This window comes from Apodemus sylvaticus, chromosome 1 (genome assembly GCF_947179515.1).
Source record: "Apodemus sylvaticus chromosome 1, mApoSyl1.1, whole genome shotgun sequence".
NCBI classification, from domain to species: Eukaryota; Metazoa; Chordata; class Mammalia; order Rodentia; family Muridae; genus Apodemus; species Apodemus sylvaticus.
The window spans coordinates 56,212,798-56,235,640 of NC_067472.1; the positions used below are offsets into that span (position 1 = coordinate 56,212,798).

The 22,843-nt window shown below is 54.3% G+C and overlaps 1 protein-coding gene across 4 annotated transcripts; it reads left to right on the plus strand.

Moving 5' to 3' along the window:
- The first annotated feature begins 1,902 nt into the window (after positions 1 to 1,902).
- Positions 1,903 to 18,037, plus strand: Ccdc88b (coiled-coil domain containing 88B). Of its 4 annotated transcripts, none has more exons than XM_052191296.1 (27): positions 1,904 to 2,034; positions 2,316 to 2,467; positions 2,608 to 2,719; positions 2,798 to 2,867; positions 2,947 to 3,005; positions 3,092 to 3,175; positions 3,787 to 3,930; positions 4,047 to 4,195; positions 4,304 to 4,385; positions 4,523 to 4,681; positions 5,159 to 5,305; positions 5,509 to 5,617; positions 5,773 to 5,909; positions 5,996 to 7,141; positions 11,334 to 11,461; positions 11,532 to 11,649; positions 11,833 to 11,928; positions 12,006 to 12,146; positions 13,249 to 13,505; positions 13,809 to 13,952; positions 14,124 to 14,310; positions 14,398 to 14,543; positions 14,799 to 14,897; positions 15,093 to 15,259; positions 15,748 to 15,954; positions 16,100 to 16,168; positions 17,543 to 18,037. In XM_052191296.1, exons 1-27 carry the CDS (start codon positions 1,975 to 1,977, stop codon positions 17,596 to 17,598), a joined length of 4,425 nt encoding a protein of 1,474 aa, XP_052047256.1. In that variant the 5' UTR covers positions 1,904 to 1,974; the 3' UTR covers positions 17,599 to 18,037. The 4 variants fall into 4 exon arrangements, with proteins under 4 accessions (XP_052047274.1, XP_052047256.1, XP_052047264.1 ...); XM_052191304.1 differs by having other exon boundaries at positions 5,785 to 5,909; XM_052191314.1 differs by lacking the exons at positions 15,093 to 15,259; positions 16,100 to 16,168; positions 17,543 to 18,037 and having other exon boundaries at positions 1,903 to 2,034; positions 15,748 to 15,906.
- Positions 18,038 to 22,843: the final 4,806 nt, after the last annotated feature.

Sequence of the window (22,843 nt, forward strand, 5' to 3'; positions counted from 1 at the left end):
GGTTCCTTAGCCTCTCTATGCCTCGTGTTTTTCTTGTAGATGAGAAATATTCCATAGGTTTTATTTTACAGAAGAGTCCAGCTCACATTATTTATAACCATGGCCTTATTAACCATGCCCAAGTCATGCAAGGCCTGTGTATGGTCTAATTTTTGTTATTTGTATTTACTTTAATTTTTGGTGGCATTTGTGTATGTGGTCCCATATGCCACCATGAGTGTGTGAACACCAGAGGACAGCTTACAGGACTTGTTTCTACTGTGTGGATCCTGGTGAGTGAACTCCATCGTCAGGCTTTGAGGAAATTTAAAATAAAAGATCTGCTTCCTGAGTAGATTCAGGTTCACATCATATATAATTCTCTCTCTCTCTCTCTCTCTCTCTCTCTCTCTCTCTCTCTCTCACACACACACACACACACACACACACACACACACACGGTAGTAGGATGGAAAGGAATTGCTGAGCTCCAATTGGTAGAATTCCCACACAGAGGCGACTCCTGCGATCACTTCTGTTGTGAGTCCTTGTGTCTATTTCCAGTGGTCTCCCACTCTGGGACATCCAGAGTGCTCCACAGAGCTGCCCTCCTTCAAACAGTTTCAGTCACCAGCTTGGGGACTTGGAAACCAGGGTCAGGTCCTCACTCCGGGTGCTCCTACCATTTGGGTTGTGGGTTCAGAGTGCTCCCTGAAAGACCTCAGAGTCCTCCTCTCAGCTCCTCATGCCTTTCTCAGGAGTTGCTGCTGGGGCTTTGGAATTTGCTTGTGCCTGCAATGACAGCTGCATCAGGGCTGAAGTCAACTGAAGGGCAACAGTACCTTGTCACCTGACTTCAGAAATGGTGATGGAGACAAACAAGAAGATAAACATAAGTAGCTCCTGATCTATGCTTCTAGCTGCTTCAGAGCAGCCATGCAATGACTCCTGGAATAACCTTCCCTCTCAGCAGGCTGCCTCCTGCCTCCTCTGAGAAGCCTGTCCTGTGAAAGCACTTAGTAGGACTACAATGTCATACTTCATGTGACTATTATCACTATCTTTCTTCCCCCCCCCTTTCCTGCCCTACCCTAAGACAGGGTTTCTCTAAATAGGCCTGGATGTTCTAGAACTCCAGGCTGGCTTTGAACTCAGAGATCCACCTACCTCTTCCTCCTGAGAGCTGGGATTAAAGATGTGTCCCACCATGCCTGGCCAGCATCATCATCATTATTTTGGGAGATGGTCTCACTAAATTGGCTTAGCTGGTGTAGCATTCACGATAGATAATCCAGGACGGCCTTGAACTCCTGATTCTCCTGTCTCTGCCTTTCAAGAGCTGGAATTACTGGCACATATCTCCACTCTGGGTTTATAAGCTACTAGGGTTTGAACCCAGGGCCTCGTGTATGTTAAGCAGGCCCTATACAGATTGAGCCACATTCTCAGGTATTGTGTCATTCCCTTTAAGGAGTTTACAGATGGGAAACTGAGTCTGGCAACTGAGGTTACTGCCCCTCAGCCATTTTTCAGTGTAGTATATACAAAGTGCAATAGGGTCAGTGTCCACTCTCCCCTGGGGTTCAGAGGAGCTGGCTGGGACATGCAGCACCTGCAGCAGCAGGCTTCAGTGTCTGACAGATTAGCATGAGACTGAAGAAGGCGATACCAACAAAATGCCAGGCTGAGGTCACTCTCTCTTTGCCCACAGAGAGAAAAGGTCTTCCCAATATTCCCATGGACTCAGAAACCCTGTAGGCCTCCCCTCAGCTAACTTACAGCTTTGTAGCTAGTCTTATCTGAGACCGAGGGAAGATGTGTGTGTGTGTGTGTGCTCGCTGAGACAGGATTCGCAGCCCTGCAGAACCCCGGAAGAAGGAAGCTGTACAGGGTCTGTGGCTGGGCCTCTGGGATCCCCCAGCCGGGGACTTCCTCTTCCTCTCAGAGCAGGTGTAGCTGCCACAGCGTGACAGGGACTACACCCTGACCCCCAACATGGAGGGGGGCAAGGGGCCCAGGCTCAGAGACTTCCTGAGTAGGAGTCTGGCCACCTGGGTGAGGGTCAGGTGGGAGAGCTGGGAGAGGAAGAGAGTGCGGGGCAGACTGAGGGCTGGGGGAAGGGCAGCTGCGTGCACAGCATCCAGCAGGCAGCCGAGGGGGGAAGGGAGGGGAAGCGGGTCTGGGAACTGGGGCAGGAGGCATTCAGGGGTGCTGGTGAAGATGGGGAAGGGGGTGGATCCTGGAGTGGATTGGGGCAGACCAGGGACTCAGGATGAATTTACTAATGGGGGGGGGCAGTTTCTACCTGTTTAGCTGACTTGTATTTGTCTCCACAGGCGCTGGGACTGGCTGGGCTGGTGGGGGAGGCAGAAGAATCAGTGGGGACAGAGGAGGAGGAGGAAGAGGAGAAGGAGGGGCCTCTTTGTACAGAGAAGAGATTCCTGAGACTGAGCGATGGAGCCTTACTCCTTCGGGTCCTGGGCATCATGTAAGTGATGTAGGGAAATTAAGTTTGGGTGGGTGGGGGGTGTGAATAGTGGGAGGAGCCTGAGGGTGGCGGGCAAGGCCGCTGGGGTGGGAGGAGGCCCTCAAGCCAACCTCTCATCCACGTTTCCTGGGTGATCACAGTGCTCCCAGTTCCCGAGGAGGACTTCGGATGCTCAGGGGCCATGATGGTCCTGCAGCCTGTCGGATGTGGAACCTCCATCATCTGTGGGGGCGACTGAGGGATTTCTACCAGGCAAGGCATTGGGAAGACCAGACAGGAGGCCCAGCAGCCCCTTGTGAAGGCATCTTTCTTAGTGTTGGCCTATTCTAGGAGGAACTGCAGCTGCTGATCCTGTCACCACCTCCAGACCTCCAGACATTGGGATTTGACCCTTTCTCAGGTGCTGTGTCCTACCTGTCCTCTGGCCTCTGTCCCTGTCCCATGTCCCTCTTTAACTCTTTGTGGCTTGTGCCCAGCAGAAGAGGCAATGAGCGAGCTGGAAGGCGTCCTTCGGCTGTTGCTGGGGGCCTCGGTGCAGGTGAAGAGGGGACGGGAGACGAGAATGGTGTCTGACAGGAGGAGGGAGCCTCTGTGTGCCAGCTTTGGGCCTTCTGTCTACCACAGTGTGAACATCGGGAGCTCTTCATCCGTCACATCCGGGGCCTCAGCCTTGACGTCCAGAGCGAGCTGGCTGTTGCAATCCAGGAGGTACTGCAGCGGTGCAGACCGGGGACTTGATGGGTTTATCGTCTCTGCCAGCTGAAGAATTAAAGAGCAGGGAAAATCTGAAGCGCAGCAGGTGGCAGCAGAGAGAGCTCAGGCACAGCAGACAGAAGCGGCAGTTAAGGAAGGCATTTATGGAGGGTGAGCAAGCCCGACACGCGGCAGACACACGGACAGAAAGACTGCTTTGCAGAAGCAGGGCCTGGGAAGCCAAAAACATCCATTCTGTTGTGGAGGCCCAGGGTCTTAAAGACTCTGAGAAGTCTTCCTTCCCCTATTTTGATCGGTTAGTTTGAAGACCCACAGTTGATTGGTCCGAACCTGCTGTGTGACGCGTCATGATAGGGCCTTGAGCTTGGTGAGCCAGTATGACCGCTAGTGGGGGCTTGTCCCAAGTCAGCAGGTTGAGGAGGAAGCTGGCCATCTTAGAAGAGCTTTGTCACCTCTTCCATGTCATAGCCCCTCTTGTAGTCTGTATGCCTACCAGGAATTATGTCTAACTCCTGATCTCTAGGTACTGTGGTGGGTGGCATGGGGACTATTGCTCACACTGAAGCCACCTTCACCTCCTGATATATTGTTCTCCATGTCCTCAGGTGACCCATCCTGGTGCTGGTGTGGTACTGGCTCTGGCTGGACCAGAATCTGGAGAGCTGGTTGCTGAGGAGTTGGAGACACAGTTACGGAGCCTGACAGGGATGATGTCTAGGCTGGTGCGAGAGCGTGATCTGGGGGCACAGGTAGGGGACAGGCAGGGGCGATGGGGTTGTCATAATCCAGAACGATTTTGTGGGGATTGGAGGCCCGATGTACAGAAGTTTTGGAAGGTGCTTCTTGACCTTTGACTTCCTGCTAGCGGTTGGCTGAACTACTGCTAGAGCGGGAGCCGGCCCGACTGCTTTTGCCAGAAGCTCCTGCTAATGCTTCTGTGGAGGGTCCCTCACACCATCTGGCTCTGCAGTTGACCAATGCCAAGGCCCAGCTGAGACGCCTGCGGCAGGAGGTGTGAGTGTCTGAAGGCTGGGGAACGGGCCAGTGGGATCTGGATGGGTCCCCAGCCCCCAACTCTGGGTCTGCAGCTGGCAGACACCCTCCATCATCCCATCCCTCCAGGGAGGAGAAGGCCGAGCAGCTGCTGGACTCCCAGGCAGAGGTGCAGGGCTTGGAGGCTGAAATTCGAAGGCTCCGCCAGGAGGTGCGGTCCACTGTCTTTCCTCTTCTCCCCCAGCCCCGCCAGTGTCCCCTCCCCATCGTGGTCCTAATTGCTTCTTGCGATCCCTTACCCCTCTATTCCGTGCCTCGCTAATCCTAGTTCCACACCATATGGCCCAGACCCAGGCGCTGTCCGGACAAGCCAAGCGCGCAGAACTCTACCGTGAGGAGGCAGAGGCACTGCGGGAGCGGGCCGGCCGCCTCCCACGCCTGCAGGAAGAGCTGAGGCGCTGTCGCGAGAAGCTTCACGCTGCAGAGGTCTACAAGGGCCAACTTGAGGTGAGGTGGGGCGGGGCTGAAGGCGGAGTATTTGGGTGGGCGTGGTCTGGAGGCGGGGCGTGCAGGAGGGGTCTGACCAAGAGAAATGTGGGTCTAGCTTTGCTTTGGAGACTGTGATTGCAGGGTGAAGCGGGTCAGGATACAGCACCAGCTGTAGTCTGGGACAAGCTCTTTAGGATGGGCGGATGGAAGGGCAGGTCTTGAAGAGACGGATGGGGCCACGGGTAGAATAGGGAAGTCTGCGGTGAAACCCCACCAAGTAGTGGTAACCGATGAGTGTGGTCTAGAGAGATATGGCCTTGGAAGGCTTCTCCTTGGGGTACCTGGGGAGACCTTGGAGATAGCTGAAGTTGGAGGGAGGAGGTAGGGAAAGAGGCAGGGTCTGAAGCTGTTCTAGGGGAAGGAATCTGGAACCGCCAGTCTCTGACGAGCATAAAGGTTGCATCTCACCAAAGACCCTCCTGGCTTTCCCATCAGGAGGAGCGGGTACTTTCCGAGGCCCTGGAGGCCTCGAAGGTCCTGCTGGAGGAACAGCTGGAGGTTGCCCGAGAGCGCTCAGCCAGGCTGCATGAGACCCAGAGGGAGAACCTCCTGCTGCGCACGCGGCTGGGCGAGGCCCATGCGGTGAGCTAGCTTGACCTACCCATCAGTGCTCCCTCATTGACCCGACCTCGTTCACCTGGTCCTCCATTGTCCCCGGTCCTCCATGACGCCAATGATGCCTAAGGTTTCTCTAAGTGATTCCTGTTGCATGTTGGCATATTCAGATTTGCACATTTGGCCTGGGCCAGATGAACAAGGTACTGACCTATTTTTCCACACCCCAGGACCTGGACTCTCTGCGGCATCAGTTGGAGCAGCTGGTAGAGGAGAATGTGGAGCTGGAGCTGGAACTTCAGAGGAGCCTGGAGCCGCCCCCGGACTCCCCGGGGGAGGGTGAGTTGGGCCTAGGGTAAGAGCCAGGATCTGGGGGTGAAGGCAGACTCTCCGAGTGGGGAGGACTTATTTTCAAGCCCTTACTAGGTCCCTGAGAGGTGTTGGGGTGGGAGTCAGAGAGGGTGGGCAGAGTTTTGACTTGGTCATGTCTCCAGCCTCCCTCCCAGGAGCAGCAGCCTCTCTGCAAGACGAGGTGAGGGAAGCCGAGGCTGGGCGGCTAAGGGCAGTGGAACGGGAGAACCGGGAGCTTCGAGGCCAACTACAGATGCTCCGGGCACAGCTTGGCAGTCAGGTAGGTCCCTCCCGTATCCGTATCCTCACTGCTTCCCACCCACGTCCCTTCTAGTAACTCCCATTGTCTCTCTCATATGTCCTCAGCACCCTCTGCTGGAGGAGCAAAGCCAGGACTCCAGGCTGCCTGGGCCTAATGGGAGAGCAGCAACTCCCCTGGCTCTGGATCTCAGCCCCCAAAGCCCGGCTTGCCAGATAGGAGGGGAAGGCTCTGAATCTTTGGACCTGCCTTCCCCAGCATCATCTGACAACACAAGGCCATCTGAGTGTCCCCAGGTACCTGATTCACGCCCAGAGTTGGAGAGTCCTTACCAGATGGTATCTCAGGATCCCCAGATGTCAGACCAAGCTCCCCAAGAATCAGACCCTACTGTAGAGGCACATCAGTCCCCGGAGAAGTCGGGTCTTAGAGTCTCTCTCCAGAGCCCCGTTGTCCGGGACCCACCACAGGCTCCAGAGATCAGAATTGAAGTGCAGGAGTTGACTGGAAGCAAGGAGGCTCTCCAAGAGGAGCTGGAACCTGAGGCCCAGGTCCTGAAACAGGAAAGCCGCAAATGCAGGCCCAGATCCGCTGAGGTCATCCTCCTGGAGCCGCTGAAGGAGCAGAAGACCCTGGATCAGGAACTAGAACTGTCCAAGCCACAGACAGAGACAGGAGGGCATGAACAGAGGCCCGAGGGGCTAGTCAGTAAACTGGTCCCTCAGAAGCCACAGCAGACATCAGAAGAGGCACCTGATGCCTGGTCCAGGGAGGAGCCAATCCCAGGGGAGACCCTGACCAGTGTCATCCCAGAGGAGCAGGCCCTCAGAGATGAGGTAGCACAACTAAGGAGAGAGGTTGTAGGCCTTGAGGCTAAACTGCAGGCCCAAGCCCAAAGACTGGAGGCCCGAAGCGCAGAGGCTGTGTGCCTCTCTGAGGAGCTGGCCCAAGCACGTAGAACAGAGGCCGAAGCCCATCAGGAGGCGGAGGCCCATGCCCGGGAGCAGGCCCGTCTGCGTGAAGCCGTGGACACAGCAAGTCTGGAGCTGGAGGCTGCCTCTCGCGAGAGAGAGGCGCTGGCAGAGGCACTAGCAGCGGCAGGCCGGGAGCGAAGGCAGTGGGAACGCGAGGGGCCCAGGCTGCGGGCTCAAGTTGAGGCTGCGGAGCAGCAGGTGCAGGCTCTGGAGAGCCAGGTCCGCCGTCGTGTGGAGGAAGCTGAGAGGGAGCATCTGGAGAAGCAAGCCCTTAGGGAGGTACGCGGGGCACAGAAGTGGGTATGAGGACCTGGGACGGTTGCCGGGTTGTAACGGTGTGGATTCCTCCACTGCACTGAGATGGGACAGAAGGTAGAAAATCCAGCCCACTCCTGCTGTTGTAGGACACCTGAGAGCCAGTTCTGGATGTGGGCAGGTACAGGACGGACTCACACTGCTAATTCTGTAGTCTATCCTGCACTCCGGTTGTGGTAGCCTCTGTCCCTTAGCCCCGGCCCCTTCTTCCCCAGATGCTGTGCCTTGCAGCACTCATAATCTGTTGGCAGACCAGGATAATTGTGGAAATTGACTGACTCATAGCTGACCAAGGCCTATAAGTGACCAAACCATAGTCCTCCAGGAGCCGGGGTGGAGTCCGTGCTGCCGGGAGCTTGCCTGGCGTGCAGAGACCCAGCTCCATGCCTAACTCCATATAAAGCAGACATGAGCTTTTCATCCCAGTGCTCAGGATGTGGAGGCAGGAGGGTTAGAAGGCCAAGGCCGTTGCTTAGTTTGCTTTCCTATTGGAACTTAGAGCAAGTTCGCAGGTTCCATTGGAAGCTGGAGACAGGAACTCACTGAGTGAAGCAGAGGCCACGGAAGGGCTCTGCCTCCTGACTCCTCTCCATAGTTTACTCTCCTTGGTTTTTTATACATCGCAGAACAGCCTGCCCTGGATGGTACCGCCCATTGTGGGCTGGGTTCTCTCGCATTAATCATTAACCAAGAAAATGCCCCACAGAGTCTCCTATAGACAGTGTGACGGAGACACTTTCCAGTTTCCTGTTCCCAGATGACTGCTTCTGTCAAGTTGACAGCACAGATCTCCTTGACTGTATAGTGAATTGGATGCTATCCTGGGCTATATGAAACTCTGTCTAGAGAGAAAACAAAAACAAAGCATTCAGTAAAGATGAAGTGTGCCAGGTGGTGGTGGTGCATGCCTCTTCAATTCCAACCCTCGGGAGGCAGAGGCAGGCTGATCTCTGTGAGGCCAGCCTGGTCTACAAAGTGAGTTCTAGGACATTCAGACCTGCACAGAGAAACCCTGTCTCAAAAAGAGATAATAATAATAATAATAATAATAATAATAATAAAGATGTGCTACCTGTGTACCCAGGAAGGGGTGGAAAAGCCTGTCTTGGTGTGAGAGGCTTCCGGGGAAAATTACCAGGATTCTACTTGATGCTAAAAGATTAAGACCTTTGATGAGAGGGGTGAGAAGGACTCTCGGGCCTTGGAGATGATGGGGACCCAGAGGAAGTCACAGCAGTGGACAGTTTTGAAGGGGTTGCTACCCTGTCCGCCGGCATGGAGAGCCTCAGGTGTGGGCAAACCCATGTGTGGCTGAGTTTGATGAGGGTCACCTTGATGAAAGGGGAACCTGTGCCCATCAGGAGGCAGTGTGAGCGGTAACTAGGACAAGAGGGGCTGGCAGGGTCATAGGGTCAGTGGTGGAGGGGAGAGAGTGTCTAGAAATGCTTGCATCCATTTAATCTCTCACATGCTTTGTTAGGCCAGCCAAGGCTCCGTACCAGGCTTGGGTACAGTGGTGACTGGGTACGGGGGACTCCCATATGCACAGGCACGGTGGTGACAGAACAGTGCAGGGAGCCATGGTCCAGGCTGGACACATCAGGGAAGGCTTTCAGGAGGAGCTGGAGAGGAGCAGACCCAGACTGTGAGTTGGAGAAGTGAGGAGAGGAGCTGAGGAGGAGCTAGGCAGGGCTCGCACTGGGCGGGCGAGAGCTTCCTCCTGTGCTGAGGGGGAGGTTGAGGTTTCTGTCTTGAGTGAATCGTATCACTGGAGGCTGGAGGTGAGAAAAACGGTCAGTCCACATAGGGAGGCAAAGCCAAGGACAGTACAGGGCAATGGCAAAGGTTAGAGCAGAACTGTGGGTACCAAGACTGGGAACTGGGTCCTCCAGCGCATGCAGTCTCCAGTTCTATCCCAGGGCACACGCTGGAAGATTCTGAAAGCCTCCTGTAGGCTCCTCCCAGCGGTGAGGATGGGGAGCAGGACTGGGGGCTGGTAGACACTGGTTACGCATTGCACAGGGCAGGCATGGGGAAAGGGATGTAGGGGATTGGAGATCAATAAGTCAGTGGTGAGACAGGGTCTCTCTGGGGCACATACTGTGCTGTGGGATCTGCCAGGAAAGAACTGTTTGCTGTCTCAGACTATCCTGACTGTCAGCTGTGTGGCATGGAGCAAGTTACTTCTGAGTGTTGTTTTCCTCGTCTTTAAATTGGAAACAAACCTGTGCCTGACCCTCCTGTGGTAGTGCATGCCTGAAGTCCTGCCTTTGATAGGCTGAGGCAGGAGGATTGAGATTTAGAGGCCATCCTGAGCTATATACGCTCAAGAGAGGGCTGGATGTGTACACTCCTCTAATTCTAGAATCTGGGACCAGAGACAGGTGGATCTCTGTGAGTCTGAGGTTAGCCTGAGTATAGTGACAGGAATATATAGTGAGACCCTGTCTCAGAAATAATAATAAAAAATAACCAAAGAGGTAGAAAAAGAATATGAGAGGCAGACATATATATATATATATATATATATATATATATATATATATATATATATATATATAGAGAGAGAGAGAGAGAGAGAGAGAGAGAGACAGAGAGAAAGGGAGACAGAAAGACAGAGAGACAGAGACTAAAACCTGTTCCTATCTGATAGAATCTCATAAAACAGCGTGTGGCGGGAGCTTAGGGTGTGCCTGGCTCTCAGCACACTTTTGCTTTTTGGGGAGAGGGGTTGGTGGGGGGCTTGCAGTGAGGGTAAAGGTGGGCCTGGAAGAACTGGCTCAGAGGACTTAGAGGGTGGGAGAGTCTCGGGGTAGAGAGAATTGAGACGATTTCTTGACTGCAGCAGTTCTGGACACTACCTGGGTGTGGCATTGAAGGAGCGACCTAGCAGAGCAGAGAAGGGATCCTGAGGCTTTTAAGTGGGCATGGAGGCCTCCCAGGCTGGGGGGAGGAGCACTTGTTAGGGCTATGGCTAGAACAGGGAGTGGGCAGGGCCGCAGGTCTCCACTTGCTACTGCACTCTGGTTATCATATCTCTAAAAGCACTAAGGCCCTAGTGGCCAGATGGGCAGCAGAGCCTTATGGGAATTGTAGTTCTTTTCCTCTTCTTCCTCCTCCTCTTCGGTTTGGTTCTTTTGAGACTAAGTTTCACTGTGTAGCCCTGCCTATCCAGGAACTTGCTCTGTAGATCAGGCTGGTCTCGAACCTGGCTCTGTCTCTCCAGTGTTGGGATTAAGAGTATGTGCTACCACCACCAGCTGAATTTTAGTTTTTTAACCAGAGACTGTGGCCACATCTGTTGGGAACTGCAGTGCCCAGGGCAAGCTATGGAGGGTTGTTGCTTAGGATGATGGCCCAACAGCCTTAGCAGAGGCAGGACGTGGCTGGTGATTGGGCTACACTGCCCAATCTCTGTGTAGCTGTATCTCCCCCGGGTCCCCAGGAGTCAGAATGGTTTGTCCTCCCTCCCCTTGTAGCTCAGGTCAGAATTGGCCTTCCACCCCTGCCCTAGAATGGTGCGGCCCAACTGCCAAATGCCATAGTCTCTGACCAACCTCTGTAGCCCTGCACTGTGGTTAGGCCTGAGATCCCTGAGTTCCTGTTCTGACGGCTCTTGGTAGCCAGCCCTCTGTGGTGCTCTGTGGACCTACTGCCTCCACTGAGGCCCTGCACATGGCTGGAAAAGCAGCTAGGAGGGCTCACCACCCTCGTGGGTACATCCGAAACCATGGGCTCAAAGAGGTGAAGCTATTTGCTTAGTGCACGCCCATCTCCTCACTGAGGGGTTGCTTTCACCCCCCCACCAGGTTTAGTCCCTCCCCTACTCCTTTCATATCCATCCTACAAGGCCGCTGGCACTTCACCTCCGGGCCTTTTAGACAAGGTCTCCTATTGAGTCTAGGCCTCCTTTTTGTAGCCCAGGCTGGCCTTAACTTTGCAGCCATCTTCCAATCTTAGCTTCGTGAGTGCTGGTATTACAGATGTGACCCACGCATGCCAGATGGGAGCACAAGAGATTTGCCAGGGGAGCAGAGCAAGGCAGGGAGCAGGATAACCCCTTCTTGGTCCTGTCTCTACCCTTCCTCTGTCTCTGGGGAAGAGGAGTGATCCCCATCTTTAACCTCACCTCTGAGCCTGCTCTGCCTGCCCGCAGGAGCTGGAGAAGGCTATGGTACGGGGCCAGGAATTGGGGGACCGGCTGGAGCATCTGCAGCAAGAGCTGGAACAGGCAGCCCTGGAGCGCCAGAAGTTCCTCCAAGAACAGGAGAGCCAGCACCAGAGGTGGGCCCAGTGGCCGGGGCCGGGGAGGGCCAGGGCAGTAAGGGCTGGCTATTAAGGTTTCTTCTGGTAGGTACCAGCATCTGGAGCAGCGTCTGGAAGCCGAGCTGCAGGCAGCGTCTACCAGTAAGGAGGAGGCACTGATGGAGCTCAAGGCCAGAGCCCTGCAGCTGGAGGAGGAGCTGATTCAGGTAAAGCTGTCCTGCAGACTGAGATAGCTGTTCACTTCTACCCGAGTGGGGCTGTTTCCTGTATTCCTTAAGTGGATGCAACCTCTTCTTGGGGTGGCTGCTCTGCCTTTTGGTTTGGGCTCCAACACTTCCCTATGTGTGGGGGGCCCCTGCGATCCGTGTCCCTGAACCTTGCCCCTGCAGCTGCGCCAGTACCCTGTGAATTTGGCAACTGAGGCACGAACTGAGCCTTGGACTGTGGAGACCCAGAATGGACGGCTCATCGAAGTGGAGCGAAATGTGCGTGGCAGGACGTGGGTTGCCCAGAGGATGGGAGGACTAGCCGCTTAGCCAGTGACCGTCTCCCTTCCTGGCAGAATGCCACACTGGTGGCTGAGAAGGCAGCTCTGCAGGGGCAGCTGCAGCACCTGGAGGGGCAGCTGGGGAGCCTGCAGGGACGGGCACAGGAGCTCCTGCTACAGAGTCAGCGGGCACAGGAGCACAGCAGTCGCCTGCAGGTGGGTGGCAGCCTTGGTGCTCTTGTCCCCTGCCCGTTAGTGTCATTTCTTGCCCTTTGCCCCACTCCAGCCAACAGCCTCATTTGCTTCCACGGTGCTTCCTCTCTGACCTCGGCACCCCAGGGTTGTGTACCTTCTCTCGTTCCTTGCCTTCAGAATCCACTGCACCCACTCCATTCCCACCATCCTAGCATCTCAGCCTCTTCCTCCTCCACACTGGCTGTCAGTCCTCACCCCTACCCTGTCTCCTACCCATGTGTCCCATTCCCCATTTGGGCCTCTGCACAGCCCCACCACCATGATGCCTCTACTGCTTCTAACCTCTGCCTGTTCTTCATTCAGCTGTACCTCGGTTTCCTCCATAGCTGTTCCTGTCCTCTGCCCCTACGGTCTCAGGCCATGCCCTGCATTTCTTTTCTTTTTTTTTCTTTTCTTTAAAGATTTATTTATCAGTATACATACGTGTACTGTAGCTGCCTTTAGACACACCAGAAGATCTCATTACAGATGGTTGTGAGCCACCATGTGGTTGCTGGGATTTGAACTCAGGACCTTTGGAACAGCAGTCAGTGCTCTTAACCACTGAGCCATCTTTCCAGCCCCATTTTTTTTTTTTTTTTTGAGACAGGGTTTCTCTGTATAGCCCTGGCTGTCCTGGAACTCACTCTGTAGACCAGGCTGACCTTGAACTCAGAAATCCCCCTGCCTCTGCCTCCCAAGTGCTGGGATTAAGGTGTGAGCCACCACCGCCTGCCCTGCACCTCTTGTGGACTGGGTGCCCCACTGCAGTGGTCCTCCCCACCTGTCCTCGTGCTGCAGTGGTCCTCCCCACCTGTTCTCGTGGGCTGGGTGCCCCGCTGCAGTGGTCCTCCCCACCTGTCCTCGCGGGCTGGGTGCCCCGCTGCAGTGGTCCTCCCCACCTGTCCTCGCGGGCTGGGTGCCCCGCTGCAGTGGTCCTCCCCACCTGTCCTCGCGGGCTGGGTGCCCCGCTGCAGTGGTCCTCCCCACCTGTCCTCGCGGGCTGGGTGCCCCGCTGCAGTGGTCCTCCCCACCTGTCCTCGTGGGCTGGGTGCCCCGCTGCAGTGGTCCTGTCTCACCCTAGGCTGAAAAGTCGATGATGGAGATGCAGGGTCAGGAGCTGCACAGGAAGCTGGGGGTGCTAGAAGAGGAGGTGCGGGCAGCAAGGCGGGCCCAGGAGGAGACCCGCGGGCAGCAGCAGGCTCTGCTCCGGGACCACGAGGCCTTGGTGCAGCTGCAGCGAAGGCAGGAGACGGAGCTGGAGGGATTGTTGGTGCGGCACCGAGATCTCAAGGCCAATATGCGAGCATTGGAGCTGGCCCACCGTGAGCTTCAGGGCCGGTGAGTCTCCCCAAATGCCCCCCTCCTCTCCCAGGCATGCTCGCCAGTCTTCCTCAGCAGGACTGACCCAAGGGGATATTCTGCACTCCGGGCATCTATCTTACTGCTCCTCTCTTGGGGACCCGGGGCTCCCCAGCTTTGAGGCTGTGAATGGTGGCACCTTGCATGATGTTCTGCTTTGGGGCTTTGCTGGAATGTGGTGCTTACATGCTTAGGAGGTGTCAGACTTTCAGATCCCACAATGCAATGCCTACTTGTCAAGACTGCAGTCCCTGCAGTCCTTTGGGACCCTTGTTCGCACAGGCACGAGCAGTTGCAGGCCCAGCGGGCCAGTGTGGAAGCACAAGAGGCTGCCCTGCTTGCAGAGCGGGAGCGCCTGATGCAGGATGGACATCGGCAGCGGGGCCTGGAAGAGGAGCTGCGGAGACTTCAGAATGAGCACGACAGGTACTAGCCCTGGCGCTGCCCTGTCTCCCACCCAGCACCCCCAGACCAGCATTCCCACGTGTGAAGTGGATTACAGTGGGTTACTCACTGTCCCTGCATGCCCCCCTCCTCTTCCTCCCTGTGGGTATGGCTTCCTGGCTCTTGGGCGAGCAGTTGTCTTTGCCTCCAAAGAGCTCAGATGCTACTGGCTGAGGTGTCCCGGGAGCGAGGAGAGCTCCAGGGTGAACGTGGGGAGCTGCGGAGCCGCCTGGCGAGGCTGGAGCTGGAACGGGCACAACTTGAGATCCAGAGCCAGCAGCTGCGTGAGTCCAACCAGCAGTTGGACCTGAGCGCCTGTCGGCTCACCACACAGTGTGAGGTGTGGCACAGTGCTGGGGGCGGCCTGGGACAGCCGGCCAGTCTCGAGCTGAGCCGGTATTCATCCGGCCCCTGCTGCTGCCCGCAGCTCCTGACCCAGCTTCGCAGCGCGCAGGAGGAGGAGAACAGGCAGCTGTTAGCTGAGGTACAGGCCCTGAGCCGGGAGAACAGAGAGTTGCTGGAGCGCAGCCTGGAGAGTCGCGACCATCTGCACCGAGAGCAGCGAGAGTACCTGTGCGCATGCTGGGGTGGGGTGGGGTGGGGTGGGGGGTGGAGGGTGGGAGGTGGGGGTGGGGGTGGGGGGAGGTCCCTCCGGGAGCCCCGCTTCCTCCTACCTCCCTCTCTTCCCACCCCACCCCCACCACGGCCCCAGGTCCAAGAGAAAAGTCCCAAAGTCTTACCTGCAATGTGGTGGCCCCCGAGGTACACCCGCTTCTGCCAGGGCTTTGCCAGGATTTCTGTGAACCCGTTCTCCCCTCTTCCTACCAGGGACCAGCTTAATGCCTTGCGCCGTGAGAAGCAGAAGCTGGTGGAGAAAATCATGGACCAGTACCGTGTGCTGGAACCTGGGCCCCTACCCCGTACCAAGTGAGGAGGCCCCACCTTCCGGAACTGGGATCCTGATAACCTTTGCCCTGTCCTACCCTCTGATTCCCCAGCTCCCCAAAAGCCAGGCTGGGGTGCAGGTCTTAGTAAGGGTTTGCCTGACCCTTTTCATTCCCTGATACGATTCTCCTCTCCCTCCCTTCTTCCTTATCCCTTCTTATGCCCTCTTGCCCCCAGGAAGGGCAGCTGGCTGGCAGACAAGGTGAAGAGGCTGATTCGGCCCCGGCGGGAGGGGGCCCTCCATGGGGGGCCACGCCTGGGGGCCGATGGGGCTGGCAGCACGGAAAGCTTGGGGGGCCCCCTGGAGACGGAGCTCCCTGAGGGCAGGGAGGCAGATGGGACAGGTGGGTCTGAGGGTCTGGTGACCAGGATGTCCCTGTCTCATGTCTCCCACCTTTGGCATCTGCCGTACTTTCTGGCTTGTACGTGTGCTTCCCTGTTACCTCCTTGATGCTGTTGGCTGCTCTCTGCTCCAGGACTACAGAGTCCCCTGCCCAGGCTCCTCCTTCCTGCCTGTATCACCACCTCCCCATTTCTACCTGGTCATGCCTAAGACCTCAGAGCAGCAAGGCACATTAGGGAAAGATTATTTATGCTTGATGATGGTACAGAAGGAAACTGAGGACCAGAGAGGATGGGGTGCCTCCCCCAAGGCTCCACAGTGAGCTGGTGTGAGCCAGCAGCACACTGGCCAGGCTCGACGGCCAGGCCTCTTCCCTCCTACGCTCTGCTGTTTTTCTACACTATGTAACCTCACCCACTGGCCCTCTGCCCGCCTGGTCCCTTCTTGAGCTTGGGTGACCCTCCTCCCCCATGCGTGTGCCTCTCACAGGGTCCTCGTCACCAGCACCCATGCGCCGTGCCCAGAGCTCTCTCTGCTTGGGAGATGAGACCCTGGCAGGTGGGCAGCGGCGGAGACTCAGCTCCAGGTTCCCTGCGGGGCGAAGCTCTGCGTCATTTAGCCCAGGGGACACCCCGAGGCAGCGGTTCAGACAGCGAAGACCAGGCCCCCTGGGAGCACCCAGTGCCCACAGCAAAGGTGAGAGTCCCTGAGTGTAAGTCCCCATTATCCGGGGACTCAGTCTTTTGGGGAGGAGCTATAGTCCTCTTAGTCTTTGTGTTCCTGTATGCCTTGCCCACCACTGCCTGGCACTGTGGCCCAGTGGCTGCCTTTTGACCCCTAGGATCTGGTGTGGAATGGGATGGCTCCATTAAGACCCTCTCGGAACATGAAGCAGACGACACTCGAGAGGGTGAGTGGGTGTGTGTGCCCCATCTGGGGTCCCCGGCAAGTCTCATTTATGAGTTCTCTCTTCTGATGAGGAAGGATTCTTTACCAAACGCCAGCTGGTATGCTCCTGGGGAGATGACTGGGAACATTCTGGTGTAGGGAGGCAGACAGCAAACACTGCCTGAAAATAATCCCTGTCTATGACAGCCAGGACTGACAGCTATACAGTGTGAACACGGCAGGGGTGGTACACGCCGGGCGTCCCAGCAGCTGGGAGGCTGAGATAGGAGAATTACAAATTGAATACCAGCTTAGACTCTATGGCAAGACCCTGTCTTAAGGGGGGGAAAAAGGAAATACAAAGTGAGTGATGTGTGTATTCTTTTTCCTTTTTAGTAATCCTGTCAGAAACATAAAGAGAGAGATAGGTACAACGATTTTAATGACATGACTCATTTAACTCTGTCTGCCTAAATGATTATTGTTTTCAATGTGTAGTCAGTGCAAAAAATTACAAATGAGATTTTCTTTTTAAAGTTATGTTTTTGAAAGCAGAGAGTCTCACTGTGTAGTCTGGCTGCCTTAGCGCTCTCTATGTACACTACGCCAGCCTCAAACTAACAAAGACCTGCCTGTCTCTGCCTCATGAACACTGGCATTAAAGGCATGATCCGCTTTCTCAGTCCTGGGAGTGGAGTTGTGCCTGACTTATTCCTTCCCTTCCCTCCCCTCCCCTCCCCTCCCCTCCCCTCCCCTCCCCTCCCCTCCCCTCCCCTCCCCTCCCCTCCCCCCCTCCCCTCCCCTCCCCTCCCTTCCCCTTCCCTTCCCTTCCCCTTCCTTTCCTTTCCTTTCCCTTCTCTTCCGTTCTCTCCCCTCCCCTCTCCTCCCCTTTCCTTCTCTCCTCTCTCTCTTTTTTAGACAGGGCCTTGTTATATAGGCTATGATGGCCTAGCTCACAGTGTAGCCCAAGGCTGGGCTATTGTGGCAATCCTCCTGCCTGCCTGCCTCAACTTTCTGAGTTCTGGGATAATAGTTATGTGCCACCACACCCATTATTTTTTCATACTAAGATTTTAAAGTCTAGCAAGCACTTCGCAGGCAAGCATATAACAGTTCGGGCTAGCAGAAGCTCAGCTCCAGCCTGATAGGAGGCCAAGATGCTGGTGTGTGTGTGTGTGTGTGTGTGTGTCAGAGGCCACACTGGGATTTGAGTGAGGGCACTGTTTGGGGACAGGCTTCAGAGAGGAGCAGAAATATAGGGACAGCTTGGGGGCAGGCTAGACCAGGGAGGTGGAGGGAGAGCAAGTAGACAGAAGGCTCAGGGTCCCCTGGGCTGTCTTGACTGCTGGCCATCTTCCTGGGAGGAAGCCTGATCCCAGTTTTTCTTTCTCTCCAGACCTCCAGGAGCAGAAACCAGAGAAACAGTTCCTTGCCCCTTCCCTCAGCCAGTGACACTGTGGAGACAGAAGGCTTAGGTATGCAGCCTTCTCCCCGTTGTGGGGTCAGTGGGACTCCCAGGCAGCCCAAGAGCCGGTGGAACCAGGGACCCCAAGAAGACTCCTTGAACAAAGAGGCCTGGGCTCTCAGGTCCCCCACAGCCTACACTGGGGCTCTGAGAAGGAGCTGGGACAAGGCTGTGGACAGGAGATATGACTGGTCGGAACGGGTAGCTCCTCCTGGCCAGGGCTATCGCTCTGAAATACGGCCATCACTGAGGAGGCCATCTCTGGGAGATTCGTCAGCTGAAGACAGCTGGCAAGAGTGGGCAAGAGAGCCCTCTGCCAGGTCTAGATGGGGAGCTAGGACCCACTCCCTGGGGACAGGCCTGAGTTGATATCTGAGCATTGTCTGGGGCATGAGGGAGAGGAGAATAAAGCTGTAACCCCTTGAATCTGGGTTCTGCGTCTGCTGGCTGCTGTGGGAGACTAGAGGTGCTGAGGACTTCCGTTGCTGTCGGCTTCTGTAGCCAGGGAGCCATACCTGGACCAGGGAGTAAGAGGAATCATAGTGTGGCCATTTGGCCTTGTGAAAACCTGGATGTGCTGGCCAGGGAGGCAGCCAGTGGGGGCAGGACCTGGGTAGGCATTTAACAGTGGACGAGACCTGGGATCCGGGCTGTGAGACACAGTGAACTTAGTTGGTCTGACCCTACTTCTCAGGGCATTTCTCTTCTCTCTGCGTCTCCCAACCCTCTCATCTTTCCTCCCCCAGCCCTTTGGGGTTGAGCCCTGCCTCAGGGAGCTCACAGTCTGGTTGCTGTAAGAGGTGTCATGTCACATCTCTGAGCTGGGTCCCCAGGATGATGACACGGGGAAGGGGAACTGATACAGCTTCAGCTGTCTATTTGACACTTGGGAATAGGAAACTGAACTTAGAAAGCGCCACCATCTGATTGGCATATGGGCGTGGTTTTGGAGGCATTCTCTTGATTACTAATTGATGTAGGAGGGTTTAGTCCACTGTGATGTCCACTCAGCTACATCCCTAGGCAGGTGATCCTGGGCTGTTTAAGAAAGCTCGCAGAGAGGCTGGAGACACGGCTCAATAGTTAAGAGCACTCACTGCTCTTCTGGAAGGCCCACACTTGGCAGCTCAGCGCTGTCTGTAACCCCAGCTCTCGGGATTGCCTCTGACTTCCACGGGAACCAATTAAAATAATAAAAATCTTAAAAAAAAAAAGGCCATCTGAGTAAAGCCAAAGGAAGCAAGCCAGCAGGCGGTGTGGCGTTCCTCACGGTCTCTGCTTCCGTTCCTGTTGTGACAATTCTGTGATCTTGGTTTCCCTGAAAAACACAGAAATATTTTGGGGAATGTATTTTAGTTTTAGTCCCAGGTGTGGGATATCGGGCAGATAGTTTCTGAGACTGTGTGATGTTTGGAATTCTGGGGACTTTTCAGAGGGTATGTATATAAATGCCTTTGAGAGGCTGTGTGGGTTGTTGGTTAGTTGTTGTTAAGTAGTGTGCACAAAGAAAAAACAACAAGAAGAAATTAGATATCCTGATGGTGAAGATCGGACTTGCCCCAAGGTACTCGACACCCCTAGTCAACAGGAAGTAGTCTAACAATAATGCCACTCCTTTCTGACCCTAACTTTATTCAGGGGTCTCTTTCTTTCCCTTTTTATCCTTTTCCTCTCTCTTGTGGTTAGGGGGTTGAAAGGTGGGAGAGATGGGGTAGAGAAGGTTGCAAGAACAAAGAACCCACAAAGTAGCAAAAGATAGCTACGAGTTCCTACCTCTGTGTTCCTGCCTTGGCTTGGCTTGCAGGACTGTAACCTGTAAGCCAGATGAAACTTTTCCTGGACTGGAGAGATGGCTCAGGGGTTAAGAGCACTGACTGCTCCTCCAAAGGTCCCATTTCCCAGCAAGAGTTCAATTCCCAGCAACCACATGGTGGCTCACAGCCATCTGTAATGGGATCTGATGCCCTCTTCTGGTGTGTCTGAAGACAGAGACAGTGTACTCACACACATAAAATAGATACATAAATTAAAAACAAAACAAAACCCTTTTTCCTCCAAGTTACTCTTTGCCAGAGCGTTTTTTGTTTTGTTTTGTTTTGTTGAAATCACAGCCACAGAGAAGCAAACTAATATAGAAGTCAGTGCCTGGAATGTGGGTGTTGCTCTGACCTGACCATGTGGCTTTTATGCCATCGAGTGCTCAGAGCTTAAGGAACTGTTGTGGGGACTTGAAGACCACAGTGAGAGCAGTGCAGACAATGTTGGCCTGGCTTGTGAAGTTTCAGAGTTTGTCAGGGTTGTCCATGTGATGTATTTGAAATAAGAATTCGTGGAAGCGATTTGAGCTGTGGTGGTGCACACCCTTGATTCCAGCACCCAGGAGGCAGAGGCAGGTGGATCTCTGAGTCTGAGGCCAGCCTGGTCTATGGAGCAAATTCTGGGATAGCTGGGGTTACACAGTGAAACCCCATCTCAAGAAACCAGGAAAAAAATATCAGTGAAACCTCTGATTTACTGGGACAATGAATGTTTGCTAGCTAGGGCTGAAAACTCAGCTACTCCTAATAAGAAACCAGTATTGCTGAGGCAAAGTCTTCTAGGAAATGTTTCTCAGAATTACCACACAGAAGCTGTGGCCTAAGTAAGGACCAAGGCTTCATCTTAAGCTGTCAACAGAACTTGGCAAACAACGTATAAGAGTCTCTGAAATGGTACTGGTTTTAAAGGCATGAAAGGGTCACAGCTGGAGAACAGCTGAGGCCTGGCAAGGTCAGAGTCCCAGATGGAGGCCAGGAGGTCTCTGGTGAAGGTACAGTCTCAGTTGCAGTGGAGACCTCAGGATATGGGAGATGCCAGGACTGTGAGACAAATGCTAAGGACAGTTGTGGACAGGAACTGGCTCCAGCCTTTAGGACAAGCCGTGTGTTGTGTAGATGGCGGGCCAGCAGAGCAGAGCGCTGCAGTGAGTTGAGGCCAGAGGGGCACTCGTGAGTTCCACGTACTGGGTACTGACGTTGATATCACTACTCGATGGTGAATTTTGCTTGATCCGATTGTGTCTATGTCCTGGTTCCTCTCTTTTTAAATAAGAAAGTATGTCAGGGGCTGGAGAGATGGATTGGTTAAGAGCACTGACTAGTCTTCCAAAGGTTCTGAGTTCAATTCCCAGCAACCACATGGTGGTTCATAATCCCATCTGTAATGGGACCCGATGACCTCTTCTGCTATGTCTGAAGACACCTACAGTGTACTCATATAAATAAAATAAATAAATCTTAAAAAAAGAAAGTATGTCAGTATTTTAGACTTTACAGTAGCCTACATTTAAGAGATGAGTTTTTTTTTTTAAAGATAATCTAGACTACCAAGTTATTGTAATTTTTTTTTTTTGAGACAGGGTTTCTCTGTGTAGCCCTGGGTCTCCTGGAACTTGCTCTGTAGACCAGGCTGGCCTCAAACTCAGAAATCCTCTTGCCTTGCCTCCTGAGTGCTGGGATTAGAGGTGCACACTACCTTTTTTTTTTTTTTTTAATATTGTAATATTAACACGAGATCTTAGGGACGAATGAGAAAGGAAAGGGTGTGCTTTACCAGAGAGAAGCCGACAAGTGGAAACATGTCATAGTTCTCCAGTCCTTTGTCAAACTAGACACCTAGGAAGAGGGAACCTCACAGCTGAGAGATTGCTTCCATCAAATTGGCCTATGGGCATATTTGTGGAAACATTTTGTTTGTTTGTTTTTTGGATTTTTTTTTTTTTTTGAGACAGGGTTTCTCTGTGTAGCCCTGACTGTCCTGGAACTCACTCTGTAGATCAGGCTGGCGTCAAACTCAGAAATTAGCCTGCCTCTGCCTCACAGAGTGCTGGGATTACAGGCATGTGCCACCACTGCCCTGGCAACTATATTCACATTTGGGTTTTTTTTGTTTGTTTGTTTTTGTTTTTTGTTTTTTTGTTTTTGTTTTTTCAAGACAGGGTTTCCCTGTGTAGCTCTGGCTGTCCTGGAACTCACTTTGTAGATCAGGCTGTTCTCAGACTCAGAATTCTGCCTGCCTCTGCCTCCCAAGTGCTGGGATTAAAGGCTTGTGCCACCACAGCCTGGCTGGAAGCATTTTCTTGATTGCAAATTGATTATAGGAAGACCTAAGTCACTGTGGGTGATACACCCCTAGGTAGATGGGCTTGGGTTATGTAGTAAAGCTAGCTGAAAATGTCTAAGGATGAGAGCCAGTCAGCAGTGCGCCTCATAAGCAGTGCTCCACATAAGCAGTGCTCCACACAAGCAGTGCTCCTTCGAGGTCTCTGCTCCAGTTCCGATCTCCAGGTTCCAGCCTTGACCTCCCTCACCTGCAAACCAAATAACCGTCCCTTCCCTGAGCTGCTTTCAGTCAGAATGTTTTATCACAGCAACAAAGAAGCAAACTAATACAGGGACAATTGGGCTGGGTGACAGGATGTGAGTCAGGGCACCTGAGGCTGCCCGAGGGAGGGTGGGGCTCCCTGGGAAAGGTGGAGTGGGGTCCTTGAGCAATCAGTCCTGCAGGCTCCCTCCTTAATTCTTTCTGAAATTACATTCATTTTATACTATGCCATATGTTTGCACTGTATGTAGGTGCAGGCATTTAGACCTAAGCGCAGCATATGGAAGTCAGTTCTTTCTACCATGTGGGAGGGAACCAGGCATCCAACTCAGATGTTGCTTTGGGGCAAAAGCAACTTTGCCCATGTAAAGTGGCTTCCTATTTCTGAAGTGTACTCTCGAGATGCCGATTGCCGACCCAGCATCAAGAACCTAGGACTTCTATGTCCAGGGAATATAAAGATCTCCACTATATTTGCTGAGCTTAGCAAGTTTAAGTAACAAGTGGTCCTAAAGAAGGAGGTGGGCTGTATTTGTGTCGGTTGGCTAAGAGGAGCAGACGAGGCAAGGCCGCCACGTGGGAGGGAGGGCTCTATAAGCCTGGGTGGGCAGCCCTCCTCAAATCCTGGGACACAGACCTCTAGTGTCCTCCACATCCTGCTGGACAGACACCTGGCTAGGAGGCTTGCTCCAGCTGCAGCCACATGTCATCCAAAGGCCCCGCACGGCTCTCACTGGTCCCGGGGCAGGGAGACCCTGCCACCGTCTGAGGCTTCCCACCGCAGCCCGGCTCCGTCACGTTCCAGCCGCCTGACTCAGGCCGCATGGGGCGGGGAGCCGGGAGGCGGTGCCGGCGCCCGCTCGGCCCCAG

Excerpts from the sequence above, each read along its gene's own strand:
- Ccdc88b (XM_052191296.1), top strand. The coding sequence starts at position 1,975 with ATGGAGGGGGGCAAGGGGCCCAGGCTCAGAGACTTCCTGAGTAGGAGT. Across the intron at positions 4,386-4,522 it reads TTCGAAGGCTCCGCCAGGAG|ACCCAGGCGCTGTCCGGACA; the intron begins GTGCGGTCCACT and ends CATATGGCCCAG. Across the intron at positions 11,650-11,832 it reads TGGAGGAGGAGCTGATTCAG|CTGCGCCAGTACCCTGTGAA; the intron begins GTAAAGCTGTCC and ends TTGCCCCTGCAG.